Source organism: Euprymna scolopes, chromosome 35, assembly GCF_053919585.1.
Source record: "Euprymna scolopes isolate OS-2025 chromosome 35, ASM5391958v1, whole genome shotgun sequence".
NCBI classification, from domain to species: Eukaryota; Metazoa; Mollusca; class Cephalopoda; order Sepiida; family Sepiolidae; genus Euprymna; species Euprymna scolopes.
The window spans coordinates 45315133-45335754 of NC_136516.1; the positions used below are offsets into that span (position 1 = coordinate 45315133).

The 20622-nt window shown below is 35.7% G+C and overlaps 1 protein-coding gene across 2 annotated transcripts in view; it reads right to left on the bottom strand.

The window, feature by feature from the left end:
* LOC145259852 (pyruvate dehydrogenase phosphatase regulatory subunit, mitochondrial-like) overlaps positions 1–20622 on the bottom strand; it is a 169959-nt gene that overhangs the window by 55423 nt on the left and 93914 nt on the right. For both annotated transcript variants that reach the window (XM_080117693.1, XM_080117694.1), the window contains 2 exons: positions 15216–15330; positions 1266–1418 (listed from right to left, as the gene is read on the bottom strand). In XM_080117693.1, the coding sequence (XP_079973819.1) occupies positions 1266–1418; positions 15216–15330 (268 nt within the window). The remainder of the gene's footprint in view (positions 1–1265; positions 1419–15215; positions 15331–20622) is intronic.

Sequence of the window (20622 nt, forward strand, 5' to 3'; positions counted from 1 at the left end):
AAACCATTTCTTTATCCGATGAAGATGTATATCACAAAACTAAGTTGTTTTTGAATAAATAAATATCATTAAAAAAATTTTTTTTTTCTTTTTTTAAATTGGCATGATATTGATTTCTGAACTTACAAATTCCAATTCTTATATAAGATCATTTTTGTTTTTCAATTTTCTTATAAACGTCACTCCAGACAAGGCATGAAACCACTTGATGTAAGAAGCTAATAAAAAAAAGAAGCCTGAAAGAGATCCCACCACTAGCATTCAATCCCCTGAATTCCAAAACCAGCTAGTCAAAAAGTAAGCCCAAAAAGAAAGGAATGGGTTACAAGGCTGGTTGACATAAAAGTCTACCCCTAGATTTGCATTCAAGAGTTTGTTTTCAATACATGCATATAATATAAAATGTGTATATACTGTATATTTCGGCAGATAAGACGAGGTACAAAATTGGAGCAAATTTTCATAAATTTATCATATATTGGTTGTATAAGACTAATGCTAAATCAAGAAACCATGTTGTTTAGCCTAGGCTAGAGATTGTAACGCCCAGTATCTTTTTATTTTTAATTTTATTTTTTATTTACTTTACATCTTATAAAATATTAGCCTTTAAAAGATGATTTTTTAACTTAAAGGGTTGCCTTATATGCTGAAATATATGGTGTGTGTGTGTGTATATATATATATATATATATATATATATATATATATATATATATATATAAAAAACTATGCTTGTGTATCTGTATCTCCATTTTTTCAAAGTGCATCTCCTCCGAGACTTATGGTCACAGAGCGATGCATGAAATGATTACATTTCTTTCTGAACTGTTGTTTTATATATTTATATATAAAGGCCGGTAAAAATAGCTGCTAAGAGGTCAAAACTTAAAAAAAATGGAACTTGGCAAGCGTAAGTTGACTTAATGTGCTCTTATACTCATGTGCAAATTTCCATTTATATGTTAAGTCCGTTTATTTTTTAACTATTTCTTATCTGTCTGATGATAGCTCAAACAATAACAACAAAGGCTGGAGCACTAAATGTTTTGGTTTTGATTTTATCTGAAGGCAACCAGGCCATATTTTTTTAAATCACTGCTATATACGGAGTACGATATAATAATTAAGTGAGAATTGGTTCTTTAATAATAAACACAGAAATTTACATAAATTATATTTAAGCATATTTTATGATCAAGCAAAGCTGGGTGCTCTGCTAATAAATAAATAAATAAATAAATACATAAGCTCATTAAACTTACGGAAATGGTCCCAATCCTCGGGAAGTAACTGGAATTCAAAATTGTCTGGAATGCCCTGATGGAAAACAGGTTTGGCCTGAGGTTCAAATCCTCCAGCAAGAATACCACCACCCCATTCTCTGATATACACTTGGCCATCATAATCACGCACCACTGTGAGAAAAAAGAAAAAAAAAAAAAGAGAGAGCAGCATATTTAATTAATGTAATACAAATCAATGGTTTCTTCTTTTTTTTTTTTACTAGGCAGGTCACCACTTATCAAGGCCCATGGGCTACTCGAGGATACGGGTTAACGTGTATCGGGTAGACTGCGAAACAATACTGTGATGATCAATAATGGTGGAACTCGGATAGAGTCTGATTTTTCAACAAGAACTGGTTTCCATTAGTCTTGAATTGAAAACAGACCATAATTATAATCAGCTGAGAAACAACCTCATTGTGTTCCATAGATGGACAGTTATAGGAAAGAAATTAAATTTTGGTTTGGTTTTAGGCACTGATAGAGAGTAGGGAAATTTTTATAGCTAGACAAGTACTTGTGAATTTTTTTACAGGAGTACCATAGGATTAAAGCTCATAACAGGAGTACCATAGATTAAAGCTCATAAAAGTATGAAATAGACTTGCAACATCTCTTCTGTGAGAAAGAAGTAGCGGAACAAAAAGGTCCCCACCCACTAGTTTTTGAAGACGGTTTTGTACCCTATCAAGGCAGGAATGTGTACCCTTAGCAGCTCCTCCCCAAATGTGGCAATAGTACTCCATCTTAGCAAGCATTTGCCTCTTGTCATACAATTGTATTGAAGCGAGATATTTTCTGGAGCAGAAGAATGATCCAACCATTTTTCCCAGCAACTTTCGCAACAGATCTGATGTAAGTCTTCCATTTCAGGCCAGGAGTGAAAATCAGTCCCAGAAGCTTGTCAAAGCAAAGAGCTTCCTCAAAACGGGAGCTATTCGTTTCAACTGGGTCCAAGTGGGGATCAGAGCATGAAGAGACGTTTGATTGTTAAAGAAATTAATAACACAGCTCGCACACATTTTCTTACTATTCCTTAAAATAAACTACATCTCTCAATGAACCCCTGCGCAAAATCAAAATTATATACCATATCTTTACGTTTTGCCGTGATGGTAACCTACTCTCTTTCATTGCAGTCCTTTGGTCTGTCCTGATTAGCCTTTGCGCTGAAAACAGACATTCAACGCTCACTTGTGTTGGAGGAAGTGCTGCTGCCAACCTTGCAGACTCACTATATCATGGTATTGCTTTATAACTTCATGAACATTTAACTTTCTATCTATTTGTTCTACTTGCTGTAATGCGGCATGGAAGTCTAGCTTGAAACTTGTTAAGGCTTTATTTTCTAAAGGTGGGATTTTAACTTTTTCCTGTAGTTTACGTCACTTTGACCTTGCTGTATGATCTTGATCCAAAAGTTTTTTTCAAAATCTTCTTCATCTCTGAGTCTGTGGTTGAAATCCTCACGGCAAGGTCACAAAGTGCTGATTTTGCTTTATCTTTCTGAGTTTCATTGGATCTTACATTTATTCGAGCCATTAGAATTTTATTCTGAAGCAGTTGTCCTTCTCTTTGACACATTGACTCTTGCATTGTTCCTGCAAGCAAACCATCATGCCTGGATACAGAATGTTTTAACATTTTCCACTCTTTCAAAAACATTCCAGAAGTGTGATCCTCTTTTGGAAGTTTTTTTGTCACTTGAAAAGGGAGATCAAGATCTTCCATTCCTTCAAGTGGCATCCATTGTGCTTCTGAAAAACTGCATTTAAGCCCCAAGTCCTCACAGCAAAGTCACAAAATACCGATTTTGCTTCATCTTTCTGAGTCTCAGATAACTATTCATTGGATCTCCAGCCATTAGAATTTTATTCTGAAGCAGTTGTCCTCTTTGATGCATTGACTTTCACATTGTTCCTGCAAGCAAACCATCATGCCTGGATATGGAATGTTAACATTTTCCACTCTTTCAAAAACATTCCAGGGGTGAGATCCTCTTCTTGAAACATTTTTGTCACTTGTAAACAAAGATTAAGAAGGTCTTCCATGTCTTTAAGTTGCATCCATTGCGCTTCTGAAAAACTGACATCTGGGTTTGCCATATCGATAAGAACAGGCTTCAATTCAACAAGCCGTTTTACCATATTGTAAGTGCTACCCCGGCGGGTAGCCTGGCCTATTATAACTCTTTTTCCAGCCCTTCTTTTAAGAAGGCATCAAGCTTTAGTGTTCTTGCTGAAATAGCAACTCTTCTGACTTTTGCTATAAGATTACTGGAATGATACTCTTTAAGAGTATCGTTCACTGCAAGTTGGTGTGTATGAACACAACAATGCTGGTCTTCAATTTCTGAAATGCAGGCTGCTATGTCACCAAATGCATCTAATGAATTTGGAACCTCCTCAAACCCTTCAAAGAAATTAAAATCCTCTTGCTTCTTTGTTAGTTTTCTCTTTAGCTGTTCCTTTTGGCTTTCATATTCATCAATTACTTTTGAAATCTGTTTAGAAACACTTCTAGTTTTGTTTAAAAAAAAATTAAAAAATAAATTATTTTAGAAAATTCATTTCATTGAACTAAAAATACTATAAAATGTTGCATCTAATATTTTTACTTTTTTTCTTTTTTTTTTTTCTTGAAACACATCACACTTTTTCGCACTTGATACCAAACAAAAATTGTTTTATTTACTGATAACTTCAAGCAGCAGCATTTGGCAACCAGTGGTTTTTTAACTTTGTTGATATGAAATGTTTTCGCTTCAAATAGGTCCTTGTCTAAATGTTAAAAATAATTATCTAAGAAAAATATTCCACTGATAAAAAAAAAATAAATTAATAATTAAAATATTTAATTTTTCTTTTTATCACAAGTTATTATTTAAAGATTGAGAAAATAATTTTCTTTTTCAAGAGTATGGAAAATTAAGCTGGTCTTGATTTTTTTACACTGTCACCAACATGCGGCTGGAAAAGTGAATGCTGTCCGAAAAATTTCTACTCCAAAATTCTTGTATATATGTGTGCATTCAAACAGTTTTCAAAAAAAAAAAAAAATTACTCAATATATTTTTATGATACATATAAAAAAAAAAAAAAAAAAAAAGGTTTGAAATCCTTTCACTAAAAATTGTTTTTGACATAAACTTTATGCTATAGAGCATGAACTTTAAGAACATGGCCTATTCTCTCGGGACAAAAACTAAGATTAAGAAAATTCTCTATTCTGATTGGTTGCCAAATTTGAGTATTTTCCCACTGTGCAGAGCTTTGGTAAACAGTGAGATTTTGGTGCCTGGAAACTCGTCCATTTTTTTCTAGGTAGGAAAACTGGTCCATTATTAAATAAATATCAATTGAAAATACATTTTATGGCCGTTCTTTTTTTTTTTTTTTTTTACATAAGCATCACCACATTATCAAGGCCAAGAGGCCACTCGAGGATAAGGGTTAAAGAGTGTACAGCAGAAATTGGACAATATAGTAATCAATTCGGTAAGTTTGTTAACTTATATGGAACGGCTCATCAAGAACTTGTTTACGCTAGACTTGAAGACAACCATATTGTAGTCAGCCGGAAAGCAGGAAAACGGAAGACAATTCCACAGGTGTGCAGTTCTAAGAAAGAAGCTTTGTTCATGGAATCTATGTTTAGGTTTAGGCACAGATAAAGAGTGGGGGGAATTATTGATAGTGTGTACAGCTAGACGAGTGTTTCTTGTGAAAGTTTGGCGAGGTGGGACCATAGACTGAAGCTCAGTCGAAAACTTTCCATGAAAATAACGATACATCAGAGACAAACTCGCAACATCTCTTCTGTGAGATAGAGGTTGCAGGGAAGAGAAATGAACATCTCCTACGAGGCTACAAAGTCTATTTTGAACTCTATCAAGGCAGGACAAGTCCTTTCTAGCAGCTCCTGCCCAGATGTGGCAACAGTATTCCATCTGTGGACGTACTTGGCTCTTATATAGATAGAGAATTGCATCAGCAGTGAGATATCTACTGGATCGATAGGAAGATTGATTCATTTTTCCAGCGGCCTTGGCAACAGATTTGATGTACGTGTTCCATTTAAGATCAGGAGTAACGGTCAAGCCCAGAAGCTTGTCAAAACTTGAGGCCTCCTGAAGACGAGAGCCATTCATTTCAATTGATGCCAGATGTGGATCAGAGTGTTGATGATGTAAAGAGAGAAGCTTGGTTTTAGATGCATTAAAAATAACCAACCACTCCTTTCCCCATTGTACTACGTGCTCAAGATCAGAGGAGAGAGAATCGGAGAGAACTTGGTCGTTTACTGTCTTAGATGTGCTACCATAAATGGCAGTGTCTCTTGAAGGAGACATTTTTTTTAAAGGGGACTACACACCCCATAATATTTTTAAAAACACTCCTTGTATTATGAAGTAATAAAGCAAAGCAAATGTTGAACATGTAAATTTTTTTAGTCTTTTTGAAATAATATAATAAATATTTTCACACTTATTGTGTTATTTTAAAATGCGAGTTCCATGGCAAGCACATTTATTTGATAGCCGCTCCCCTGCTGGGCATGCGTATCCCTTAAATGCATGCCCGGAAGATTTAAATTGGTTCATTATTATTGTAATAAAAATAAATGTCAAGGAGCCTTGATTTAATTTGAATAAAATAAAATATGCATCAATGCGCTTGAAAGCCAAATCACAACGCAATATTAGAAAAATAAACAAATATTTTACTTGTTTGAAATTTACAATTTCAATATATTTCTTTCTCCAAATTTACAACATGGCAAGAAAGAAGAGGAAAAAAAAAGAAAGAAAACAATATACTTAGGACGGAGTTTGACTCCGAAATATTAAAATTATAAATTTCAAGCAAGTAAAATATTTGTTGATTTTCCTAATATTGCATTGTGATTTGGATTTCAAGCGCACTTGATGCATATTCCATTTTATTCAAATTAATTCAACGCTTCTATAATGGAACTCACACCCTTGACGTTAATCTCGCATAGCCAACGCCATGCTCTAACATTTCAAAACACAATCGCTGAGAGACAACGTGCAGATCTTTACAAACAGACTTTTCTTCCTCCAACTTTACAACATCGCAAGAAAGAAAACATACTGAGGATGGAGTATAGCCCCGAAATATATTTAAATTATAAATTTCAAGCAAGTAAAATATTTGTCAATTTTCCTAATATTGCGTTGTGATTTGGCTTTCAAGCACACTCGATGCATATTTTGTTTTATTCGGATTAAATGTTTCACTGAATTCCGCAAAATATTCTGTATAGCTTAATTGCCATATATATTTCCTTTACTTACTATATATATATATATATATATATATATATAATTATTTTCATTATTTTTAAAGCAGTAATTTACGTACATGCATGTTTTAAGATAACTACCTCTCGTCAGCGTAGCTTGGCTATTTCTAAGAATCGAACTCCAGACCATATATATATATATATATATATATATATATATATATATATATATATATATATATATATAAACAAAAAACTTACAGCTCTTAAAAAACCTCTAAGATAGCGGAAAAAATAAAAATAACAGCGTTTCGAATTTGTTAATATCGCTAAAAACGCCAACAAAAAATGTTAATACCTTATTTATATAAAGATTCAACTAAGCCAATTTTCGTCTAAGGGGGGGGGGTCTGTTTTTGAGCCATTACTGATGTTATCTATTACATACGGGAAAGATGATGCTTGGATTATTATTCGCGATGCGGTAAACCAAGAGAGAGGAATGGTCTGGAAGGAGGTGAAAGGGTTGGCGGTAGAGATTTTGAAAAACAGGGAAAGGAGGAAGGAGAAAGAGATAGAGAGAGCTTTATAGACGTAAAGAGATAGAAGGTTTAATATTAAGAAGTTGTTTTTTGACTTCTTCTGCGTCGTTCTTTATTGTCCCGAACAACGCCAGGCAATCCTGCTACACATTCATTTTGTGTAAGCCGTAGAATGTAGACACAGAAAGACCAGCAGCCCCATTAACATTGTGTTGACAAAGATGGACACACACACACACACACACATACATATATATGTCAATTTTCCTAAGCGTACTCGATGCATATTTTGTTTTATTCGAATCAAATGTTTCACTGAACACGCAAAACCAAAAACATACAAATCAATGTTTACTACTTTACAAATATTTACACACGATAAATGATTTAATTTTACTACTTTTTAAATTAAAAAAAGTTAAAAATATTTGTTCATCCGCGCATGTAAATTAAAATGTCTTGTAAAAGTGGGAAAGAAATTTATTACAAAAACGTTTTATTTTCGCACTATTCAACAATTTGGTGCTTATCCATGAATGTAAATTAAAAATGCTTGTAACGGCAAGAAATTATATCGATAAATGGTTTAGTTACTTTCTCTATTTTATATTCTTTAGAAATGTTAATAAATCGACGTAAGTAAATAAATTAAAAATGTTATCTGAGCATGTAAATTAAAAATGGTTTGCGTTAGCCTTTGTAGGGGAGCGGCTATTAAATAAATGTGCTTGCCACCATGGAACTCAACGGCTCAGGAGTATCCAGAAGATATATAGTATTTAACAATAATAAAATACAAATGAAATGATACAAAGAAAAAAAAGGATGGGAAATAGACATGACAGCGACACCAGCATATCAAATAATGCCGGAGTATGTATCTGGTGTTCAGTGTCTATAAGTATAAAGTATAATGTTTATATAGTTTAGATAAGGTATTGCTTTTTTTTTTTGTTTGTTTTTAAATTTGTTGAGTAACCCTGTTATCTTCAGATACTTGAGAAAGGTAGTTGGGTCTACATGAGTGAATATGTCCTTTACAGTTTTTTCATTATATAGATTCAGTCGGTTTGTTTTCAAGTCTTCACATCTTGTTAATATATAATTGACTGTGTATGGTTTGAGTAGGTAGGAGTGTGTTATAGAGATATGACCTATTCGGAGTCTTGTTATTATAACTTCCTCCTTTCTGGTCATTCTTTTGTTTGGTTTCTGTTTTTCTATGGTTTCCTTGATTTTGGTATATATTTGTTTTTTGTACAGTAGTTCTACGACTCTTTCCATGTGTTTCTAATATATTTTTTGTTAATGATTTGTTTTAGATTGGCATGAGGGATCTTATCATTGGTTATGGTCAAATTTAGTGCTGCTTTTGCTGCTTTGTCAGCTCTATCGTTACCCTTTATGTTGATATGATTGGGTATCCAACAAAAGAGAATGTTTTTATCGTTAGGAATATCATCAAATCTAACCCACATGCGGCGAGCGACAAATATTGAATATTTATTTAGATTTTCTTTAGTTGGTTCTTTTTTTAATTTCCTTAGTATAGCTCGACAAGTTCTGATGGCTACTTTGCATTTTTTGTCAAACCAGGATTTATTATGTTTTGGAGAGGTAGAGCATTTTGGAATGCATTCCTCAGCAATATTATACAGTGTATTAGTAAAATAAGTGATATTATTTTGGTTTGGATTATTATCCAATGTTAGTTTAGTTCGGCATAAATTTTGGAATTTTTTCCGATCAGCCTTCTGTAAGTTTAATTAGTTGGATTTAGCAGGTGCCTGCTTTAATGAGTTAATGAGGTCAAGTTTGACTGCGGGATAGTATTCATTTACTGCTGAACGCTTTTTTTCCCCACCCCCAAGATGTTATAGGAAAAAGACTAACCCACATGCGGCGAGCGACAAATATTGAATAATTATCTTCCCAAAATCGAGCAATAGACAGGCGAGCTTCATTGTTAACTGTGAGATATTACGATTTATATGTGATATAAAAAGTTTTAAAAAGTTGTGAACCGACCGACCGCTTCTCTGAAAGAAGCCTTTTGTAGACACACAGAAAAAGCGAACACACACACATACATACATTTTCGCTTTTATATTTGTAGATTGTAGTCCTAGTTTTTCTCTTCTAAGTGAAAATGAGGGTTAATCTGTTTCTACATATATTCTACATATGGTGCATTTTCCGAATTTGGTAGAAATGGATGGCTTTTGTTTTTTCTTTTGAAAATTTAAACCCATTTTTTGTTGTTCATTCATTTATTTTGTTTAGACACAGTTGTAAATGACATTCTATTCTTGTAATATATTTTGATCTATAACAGATCAGGAAATCATCCACATAGAGGGCACATTCTGTTCCTACATTTATATTTTTAACAATGTTATTTATTTTAATGCTAAAAAGTGTGACAGGATGCTTCCTTATGGTATCTCCGTTTCTTGTTTTTTACTGATGGATAGGGTATCACCTAATTGTACATTAAATTGTCTATCAGTTATAAAAATTGTGATAAAAATGGGCATTCTGCCTTTTAATCCTAGTTCTTGTAGATCTTTTATAATGCCATGTCTCCATGCTAAGTCGTATGCTTTTTTGATATAAAAAAAGACTGCTCTAAGATGTTCTTTCTTGATAAAGGCTTTTCTAATGACTGTTTCTAGCCGAATCAGGTGGTCCATGGGGCTTCTTTTATTCCTAAATCCTGACTGATAATCTGTAATCAGATTATTTGTCTCAAGGTACCATACTAATCTGCTGTTAATCATTTTTTCCATTATTTTGGAAATCCAGCTAGTGAGTGCTATCGGTCGGTAATTCATAGGATTTGTAGAGTCCTTTGATGATTTAGGTATAGGGATTACTATGGCCTGCCTCCATATTTCAGGGACGTTCACTTTTTCAAGTATCATTAAATATTTGTAGTAGGTAGTCTGTAGATGTATCAGGAAGTTGTTTTATAAATTGATAGTGGATTTGATCAGGGCCAACAGCCGACTCATGAACTTTGCTTAAAGATACTTTCAATTCATTTTTAGAGAATGGCTGGTTGTATTTTTCTGTATTATTTGTCTGAAACTGGAGTTTTTCCTTTTCCGCTTTTTCCTTAATAATTTTGAATATTTTGTTAGAGTTTTTGGAGGAGGAGTTTTCTGCAAAAGTTTCAGCAAGACAATCTACTATTTCTTTCTTGCTAGTATTTTTTGGTTATTATAGATCAGGTGTTTAGTAGGGTTGCTGTTACTTTTCCCTGAGATTTTTTGGATTGTGTCCCAGACCTTTTCACTTTTTGTATTTGTATTTATTTTTGATACATAGTTTTTCCATGATGTTCGCTTTGATTCCTTAATGGTTTTGCGATCTTTAGCTTTACTGTTTTTATATTTATCGAGATTTTCTTTAGTTGGTTCTTTTTTTAATTTCCTTAGTATAGCTCGACAAGTTCTGATAGCTACTTTGCATTTTTTGTCAAACCAGGATTTATTATGTTTTGGAGAGGTAGAGCATTTTGGAATGCATTCCTCAGCAATATTATACAGTGTATTAGTAAAATAAGTGATATTATTTTGGTTTGGATTATTATCCGATGTTAGTTTAGTTCGGCATAAATTTTGGAATTTTTTCCAATCAGCCTTCTGTAAGTTCCATTGGGGTATTTTGTTTTCTGGCATTGGATCATTGTTTTCAAGTGTAATGAGAAAGTGGTCACTTCCATATGAATCTTCTAGTACATTCCATTTGTAATCCAAGGCAAGTGTTGGATCAAACAATGTTAAATCAATTGATGTGAATGCACCAGTTCCTGGGTGTAGATAAGTGTTTTATCCTTAAACAGATATAGGTTTTCGTTATTTATATTTTCTGTAGTTTTCCCCTTTTTATTTGTTTTTTCATTCCCTATATCTCATTATGGCTGTTTAGATCGACCATAAGGATGTATGGCTTTGGAAGTTGCTGTATTAATTTGCTCAAATCTGTTTCTATGATGTTTTCATTGGGGGGGGGGTATATGTATAGTGAGCAAATGTTGATGGTTTTGTAGAGTGTTGCTTTTATTGCAGTAGCCTGCAGTTTAGTATTAAGTTGTATTTGACTTTGGGGTATGTCATTTCTAATAAGGATTGATGTACCTCCAGAGGCTGAGTCCAGTATTGTGTATATGGTTACACTGATTGTAGTTTTTACTTTTTATATTGTCATCCGATTTTATAAAGGTTTCTTGGAGACAGACTACTACTGAGAGTAATTTATCAAGTAAAATAGTGAGCTTATTTAGGTTTGCCTTTAAACCATGACAATTCCACTGGATTATATTATTTGTCTTATTTCTATCCGGTATGATTCTGTGTATCATGTTTTGTATTTTAGTTTGTCATTTGGGTGTTTTGGGTTTAGTTATCTTTTTTTTATTGACTTCTCAGCGATCTATCACTCTTTGGATGTAGAGGGTGTGTCTCTTGTTAGTGTCTGTGTCTCAGCTGAGAACACTTGCTGAGGTTTTTTTTGGGGTTTTGGTTTGGGGCTTTTTGATTTGCTCTCTCTTATGTGTCCTTCCCGGCTTGCGATCTCGATTAATTCAAATTTATTTTTGTTTTCAATTAATAATGTTTCTTATTTTTGTTTATTTTGGTTTTTGGAAGGGGTTTTTGCGTTTCCCTGTTCCGTTTCCATCTTTCATGATATTGTGTGTTTAATGTCTGCTTTTGTCCTTGTTCATGACTTGGATCTTTCACGTTGGTTTATTTGTAGTTTTTGTTGATCAGATTCTATTTTGCTCTTCGGAGCTTGTTTTTGGCTTTGGTCACTTAATTGAGTTTTCAAGGATAGTAGTATTTGTTTCTTGTTAGTTTCATTTTGGTTTGTTTTTAAAGTTTCAATTAGATTTTTGAGTTCAGAAACTAGTTTATTGAGTAACTCTTGATAGCTTATTTGGTTAGTTTGGCTTGCATAGGTGTTTACTTTTTGGTAGGAATCTACCATTTTCCTTGCTTCAGGGAAGGATATATTTTCTTTGTATTTTACTTCCACAATTTCTTTTTCCTTTTTGAAGTTTTTGCATATTTTGGAGTATGCTGGATGGTTTTCCAGGCAATTTGGACATTTTGTTCCATTGGGGCATTCGTTTTCTGTGTAGTTGGGTTCTTTTAGACCACATTTTCTACATGTTTTGTGCCTTCTGCAAATTTCTCTATGGTGCCCATATTTTTGGCACTTAAAACATCTCAGAGGGGCTGGTATATATAGTTCTACTTTTTCAATTGTATATCCAATTTTGACTTTTGGAATTTTAAGAGTATTAAATGTTAGTATATACATCGCTGTAGGTATGAATTGACCGTTCCTTTTTTATATCAATTCGGAAATGATCAATTACTCCCTGTTTTCTTAGAGCATTTTTGACTTCTTCTGTTGTAGCTAAGGTTACTTCATGGCTTCTTATGACGCCTTTTGAAGTGTTGAACCTTTTGTGGGCAAAAGTCTTGCATTTATATATATGGAATTTTTCCATTCCTAGGAGGTTTTTTGCATCTTTTTAACTGTCTACCATAAGAAATAGGTTGCCATTTTTTATTTTTTTTAACTGTTTTAGGATTGCTATTTTGAGTTAATACTTTTTCAATTAGAAATGGAGGCAGATCGCTGGCCTTTTTTCCTTCCAAATTTTCAATAACTATGAATCTTAGTAAGTTTTCTTTATCAATATGTTCAAGATTGAATTCTTACTCACTGTCTGAGTGACATCTGAAATGTCAGAGTGAGTTCTTTTGTTTTTTTCTGGGCTTTTTAATTATTAGATCCATGTATAAGTTTTTCATCTTTCTTGCTCCCCACCCTCCATGGAGCCCAAATGTGGGAGATGTTAGGGGAGAAACCCATTCACTCTTTCATCCCAAAGATACAAAAAAAATCGGTTGAGTTTGTGCCATCGCTTCCTGATTCCTCCTTTAGTTTCATTTTCCCAGTTTAATAAAAACATCGGATAGGGAACAGTTGTGTGGTTTTATCTCAGCAATTGATTGACCCTTGCCATCGCCTTCTAACACTTATTTGGTTTGCCTGTGTTTGTAGTAAGAATAAGAAGATATTGTATTATCTTTAGACTTCATTTTTTTTTATGTTGTAATTAACATTTGCCAGTGTAAGTGTTAAGGCTTGGCATGACTAGTCGATTGATCGGATCGGGCCAATCCAACCTCCCGTCTAGTCAAGGTAAAGGCCGAAGTGGTGTGTTGCAGGGCCACAACTTTTTTACCCCTAGTCATGGACTGCTCAACCACCAGGATCCTGTCCCAAGACATTACGGGTTGCTACCTATGGAAAACAGGTAGCCTCATTGAGGGATCTCTACTCTCTGCAGGAAGGGGGGGGAGGGTAATCGTCACAATCTGATAAACTCTATATATATATATATATATATATATATATATATAGCAAGTTATGAAAATATATATATGGCAATTAATCTACACAGACTATTCTGAGTTTCATTCTCATGAGAATTCGTCAGGCTTATAACTTACTACCTAGCTCTACCTATGTATTGAGCACTCTTGAAGTAAATACTGAAAATTTATGCATAAAATTATATCTTCGTATATTAATTTATGTGATTAGATGAAGTAGTCATATATATATATATATATATATATATATATATATATATATATATATATACACACACTGGGTAGAATGATAAAATTGTCATCCTAAAGAAAATGACACTACAGCTTTATTTTAAAACTTATTGAAAAAAATCAATTCGGGTAACTCGAATATGTAGTAGAGCTGATATCTATTTAATGTAGCCACCTTCAGCTTCAATCACCGCCTCGATACAAGTCCAGAACTTGGAGTATGCCTTTTCCGCCAGTGGGAGCTTGGCGAATACTCGGTGGATGGCGGTGATCAGGCTGGCTTTGGTGTTGTGGAAGGTCATGTTATTGATGTTCTTGATGTATGACCAAACGAAGTAGTCCAATGGGTTCAGATCAGGAGGGGAGGGGGGCAGTGAGAGAAGGGTACGACTAATATAGGTTAGATATGATCATTACAATAAGCAGTTTATTTGTGTGTGTGCATATATATATATATATAGGGCAGTGGGGTGTGTCGTAAAGTAAATCGATAAAGTACTCAATCGCAAATGTGAGAGCTAAAATGCAAATTTATTTAAAAACTGTTACATATTTTAGCAACTCGCGAAGTATGTCTGAAATATGTAGCATTTATATATATATATATTATTAATGTATATGTAGGGTGTCAGGAGGTGTTAAAAAGAAATCAATAAAGTGCTTGATTGCAAGCATGAAAACTAAAATAAAAACTATTTATATAAAAACTGTTATATATTTCAGAGACGTACCATGGTCTTATTGCAGTTGATCTGCTTTTTAAAACACCATTCTTCAATTTGTTTTTATTTCATGAGTCACTGATGATTTGTTTGGATTTTTAAAAACCTTTTAAAAGGCAGATCCACTGCAACAAAACCATTGTACATCCGAAATATGTAACAGTTTTTATATAAATAATTTGTGTGTGTGTGTATATATATATATATATATATATATTACACACACACACGCTGGTTGGTTGCATTCCAATGACCAAAGGAAAAAAAATTAGTCCACAATCAATTTTAGCTTATTTTATTTTAATTGTTTTCTTTTTGTTAATTGTCCTTTTTTTTTTTTTTTACTGTCTTACATCCCTTTCACAGCCAATGATAGAAAAGATTCTCTTTTATCTATTTAGCTGCTCGTCAGAGACAATCAAATATCAGTAACAACCGACGCAATATTCAAAAACAAAATAAAAGGAAGAAAGGTACTTAAGAAAGACGAGAAGAACAGCAAGTCAAAGACATGAAACGCTCACTTTAAAGAACACTCCCTCCTCTCCCAAAGAGACATCTGATAAATGTTGGAAGGTTCTCAAGCTGTCATTTTACTCTATTGGTCTTTACTAATATGTTTGTCTCTGATGAGCAGCTAGATAGAATAAAAACAATGTTTTCCTGCATTTAATAAAAAATCTGCAGTAACAAATAAAAAAGAACAACTCGTTAAATTGGTCATAAAAAGCAAGAACCTGTACTCACCAGGCATCATAGGGTCAATGTTCCCAAAGGGTTTGGTCACAATATAGAAATGCTCACAGGCATGGACAGGTACACGCACACGGGGGATTGTTCTTTTACCAATTTCACGTGACCACTACAAGAGGGAAAAGAAAAATTGCTAACTATTGGGTAAGAATTAAATTCAGGAAAGCCACACTGATGAGTTTGCCCCTGTGGAAATCAATATTTATATAATACTAGAAAATGCAACCAGTGTTTCCCGGTATTAGATGTAGCATTAAATTCCTTAAAAATGTGACAAAAATAAACAAAAAGAAATTGAGATATGCGCATGCAAGTTTTTTTTTTTTTTTTTTTTTTTTAATTCAATTTTCACCCCAAACAAGGCACAGTGCCACTTTGAAGCAGGGGGCTACTATTAGGGAATTAATTAGCGGGGTCATTATGAAGGGAGAAGAGTAGAAAGATGTTTGTTAACATTACACTTGAACTTCTGCATATCATTGCAGTTGGGAAAGCAGAATCCCGGAAGGGAGTTCCAAAGACCCGCAGTTCTGGGGAAGAAACTATTGGAGTAAAAGGCTTTCTTGCACCTAGGGATCTCCACTGTAAAGGGATGAGACTTAGTAGCTTGTCGGGTTTGTCGGGGGTAGTTACGTCGGGGAGGTACAAGTGTTTGCAGTTCGTCAGAGCATTCACCATTAAAGTATTTGTAGAACAGGCAGAGGGATGCAACATCTCGTCGATGGGACAGAGGTTGAAGCCTAGATGACAGTTCAGGACCTATCAGGTTTGCGACTCTTTTTTGAACCCTGTCCAGGAGCGAGAGACAAGCAGCAGATGCACCAGCCCAGATGTGACAACAGTACTCCATACATGGGCGAATGGTTGCCTTATAGAGATATAGGATACTGGCAGGCGTAAGTAGTTTTCTAGCACGGTAGAGGGAGCCAACCTTCCTTGCAGCAGCCTTGGCAATGCTCTCAATGTATCTATTCCAGTTCATATTCCCTGTAAACGTTAGGCCGAGGAGTTTAAAAGAAGTACTTTCAGGCAATGTGTTCTTGGCCATTGCTATTCGTGGTAGAAAAGGTTTCTTGTAGTTATTGAAGGAAACAAGCTTAGTCTTAGCAGCATTGAATGAGACCAACCATTTTTGTCCCCATTCCACTACGGATTGGAGGTCATCCTCTAGTGTTTCTGCCATTTTCTTGGATATGTGTTCATTTGTTTTCCCCTCATATCTGTTATAGAGAGTGGTGTCATCGGCAAATATACCCATCTCCGAAACAATATTATCAGGGAGGTCGTTTATGAATATCAGGAACAATAGAGGTCCAAGGATAGACCCCTGAGGCACTCCCGCATTTATGTCATATTGTTTGGATGTACGTCCGTCGAGGACAACTTTGATTTTTCTATTACTTAAGAAGGATTTAATTACGTTATGAATTCTTCCAGTGATTCCATATGATCTAATTTTCCTTAGAAGACCATCGTGCCATACCCTGTCAAAAGCCTTAGATATATCAAGGGCCACCGCTCTACCCTCCCCTGTTTTATCCAATGAACGGTATATACGTTCAGAAACTACAGTTAAGATATCTGCTGTTGAACGGGCTTGCCTGAATCCATATTGTTTGTCAGTCAAGAGTTTAGCAGCTGTTAGGTGCTGGACTAGGGCTTTATTAACTAAGGACTCAAATATTTTGGCGAAAAGCGGGAGGAGGCTAATGGGGCGATAATTTAGTGGGTCAGTTCTTTCACCAGAATTCTTGAAGACTGGTACCACAGAGGCGGTTTTCCAGCAGTCGGGAAAACAAGATTCGTTAAGGCATTTATTGTAAAGTTTGGACAGAACTGGAGCAACCTCGGCAGAGCATTTTTTTAATAGCACAGCCGGGATGAGATCTGGTCCACATGCTTTAGAGGTGTCTAGGTTTTTTATAATAGCATGTACCTGAGAAGGGGTGATTTTCAAGTCGTCAAGTGTGGCGTCTGTTCGCAGAGGAAAATCAGGGAGTGAGTGGTGTACCGAGTTCAGTGTGGAGTTTGAGGCAAACCGACTGGCAAGCAGATTAGCCTTGTCAGTTGCCGTGCAAGCAACCTCATGATTGTTTGTTAGTGGGGGAATAATTGACTGTCTATTAACTACGCTGTTGTAGATTTTCCAAAAATCCCGGGTTCCTAATTTCTGTGCTTCGATGCGCTTTCTGGTGGTTTCAGAGTAATCTGACTTAGCTGTGTCTATCACTCTCTTACAATTATTTCTAGCTTCTATAAACTTCTGTTTATTTGAGCTGGACTTATGTCGGTTGAATCTGCGGAATGCATGCTGCCTTTGACAAATGGCAGCTGCACAAGCAGAAGTAAACCATTGGGGGGAGTGGGGCTTGCTATAGTATTTCCGTGCGGGAACATGTGCTTCAATAGCAGTTTTGAACCATTCAGTTGTCTCATTTGCACACTGTTCCGCTGGAAGAGTAAAGATATTTTGCCATGGGGCATCTCTGATGAGCTCCCTGATGGCTTCCCAATCAGCCTTTTTGTAATACCTCGTTGTTTTGAGTAGTGGGTCTTCAGTTTTAGGGCGAGAATTTAGGCTGATTTCTACCATTATCACAGCGTGATCAGCATTCCCGAGTGGGCTATGGGCATTTGTTGTACAGTCATTGGGAACTGTTGTCAGAAAGAGATATAGAAATGAGGCATGTTGATCGTGCTGGTCTGGGAAACGTGTCGGAAATGTAACCATCTGAGATAGGGAATGAGATATAGAGAAGCTATATGTGGCGCTACCAGCTACGTCTGTGTGATTTGAGAATCCTAGCCAGTTACTGTGGTGGACACTGAAGTCACCAAATACATGTATTTGTGCGCTAGTATCGAGGGAGAGTGCTATATCTATGCTGTCTGAGACTTTGTTTATTAGGGTACAGTCTTGGTTTGAGGGAGAGCGGTAGAGAAAATATAAGTAGCTAATATTGTGTTGCATATTTAGTCTGAAGCACATAAAGGCCTGGCCCTCTGATTCTAGTTTTATTTCTCTAGTTAGGGGGAGGGTGTTTCGAATATAGACTCCAAGTCCATGCATATGTCTGTCCGAGTCCTTACGGTAGAGTGGGAGATAACCAGGCATGTTAAAGTGGTTAGAGGGTATGGAGGAGTGAAGGTTAGTTTCACTTAATGCTAAGATATCCGGGGTGTTTACAAGGAGAAATGACTCAACATCATCTAAGTTAGTTCTAAGCCCGCGGATATTAGTAAATGCAAGCCTCAAGGGAGGAGGCAGGTTGGTTTTCTTTGAGTTTGGTCCTGGTTTAAACGTAACTTTTGCTTGAGCTGTCATTTCATTTTATTTTATTTAAAAGTTTCAGTTAGGGTGGATGAGTGAGGGGGTGCTGGACAAGTAGTTGTGCAGAATACCAGACATGCAATACAAGTAGACCATCAGCTGTCCTCACCCACAGGATTGTGGCCTCAGGAAAGCCCACCGGGGATGAGTGCAGGGTCCCTTTCCATGCGCGACATGGCACTACAAACATCCCGATATTTTACAACTGTTGATGGAGCAGCCGCTCTAAGCGCTACCAAAGAGTTAGGGCTCCTGTACTATCAGTCGGAAACAGCAGCCAGGAACTGTCAATCCGGTACCCTCAATCCATTAGGCAAAGCCAGCCCAGTCCAACTGCACTGACATATATGGCACTGAAGCACCCCACTGTGTCCAGTTTAGGGGGATGGGATGTGGCAGGAGTGGGGAAAAGCGGCGTTCATTACCCTAGTCAGGAAACAAGGTCAACCACTGGGTGATTCAAGCGAGTCCCTGTGATAGTACCTCTACGCCTGGCCAATAGGCAAAGAAGGAGTATGAAAGCCGAGCGATAGACAGAGTCTATCTCCTCCTTAAGCAGTTTAGGTTTGCCAACCGGTGATTTGTTTGAGTCACCAGCTCTAGGAAGGTTGTCGTCCAGGACTGAAGAGACCTCCCTCCCCTAGGTTTAGTTTCAGAGTTTTCCTTCTCCTAGACGGATGGCCTGGGAAGACCTACGGGTCCATCAGCTCCGAGGGGGTTCGCCCCGCGCCTGGGTCCTAATCCAGGTATTTCTGCGACCCCGCATGGGTAGTTAATATTTATTGGTTATTTAGGTTAATATCTCCTGGAAAAATCGGGCATTTAGGTTAGCTTCTACAGAAGATTTTCACTCCTCAAGTGTGGTTTAAAAAGGGCATTATTATGCTGTCCATTTTCATTTTTACTGAGAGAGGGTATACGTAAAAATTCATGCAGTGGAAGCAGCTAAATTTGCTACAGTATTGGATCGAGAGAGTCGAGTTAATGTATGGTTAGATATAGTTTTGTAAGTTTAGCAATGTATGGTTAGATATGGTTTAGTAGGTTTAGGAATGTATGGTTAGATATGGTTTAGTAGGTTTAGGATTTGGATAAAGTGTTAGAGTATGATCTACTTTCTATTAGAAATTCTGATTTGGTGCCCAAACCGGACATTTAGTAAGACTGAAAGATTAGATATGCTCAGTATAGAGACAAGAGAACATTTGATATGGAGTACAGTTATACCTGATAGATATAGGTTATTGCATATTCTGTAAGTATAGTTAAAGTATAGATGGATGGATAAGTAGTATTGTATACGAATGCATGGAATTTTAGACAATTTGAGTAAGTTGCCTTTAGACTACAACGAAGGAGAATGACTTCGCCTTTCTCTTAATATCCGGAAGTTTTTATTTCAATGAGTACCGGTTTAGTTTGTGTAATAATTATTGCAATACTATCTCTTAATAAAGAGATATTAATGGTTACTGTTCATTATAGATTACTTTAAGTCAATGTATTGGACTAAGGCTAGTAAGTATTTACTTAGAAGCTTGGTTATGGGTTGGGAGTTATAATCGGGAGCATGCCTAGGAAATTTTAGGTGTTAATGGGTATCGATTTATGAGTTTGTTAAGGTCAAGGGCGGAGAGCAAGGACCCATCTAAGTTACTTGAGACGGATTAGGTTTAGTGTCAACTTAGGAAGTAGAGCAGATTTGATTTGTTAGTGATCAGGAGAAAGAGAATTTAAGTAAAAAATAATAAGGTTTGTCATGCAAAACAGACAAGGCAGTCATCTTGGAGGTAAAGTATCTATAGGAGGTACTTGCTTAGTATACAAGCAGCAGTATTTTGTAGTTTGGAGAGGAATTTTAGGTACAATAGTTTCATGACTTATTGCACAAGTCCGTAGTCAAGGTGAGGGACGATGTACTTCTAATATTGAAACTGGGTTTATCTAATTTTAAAAGTAGTTGACTAGAGTGTTATTAGGTGTTCTACTTAGCTTAGGGATAGAATAAAGATTTAAGGTAATATTCAGGGTGATATAAGCAATTTCATGAGGATTGGATATATGATCACT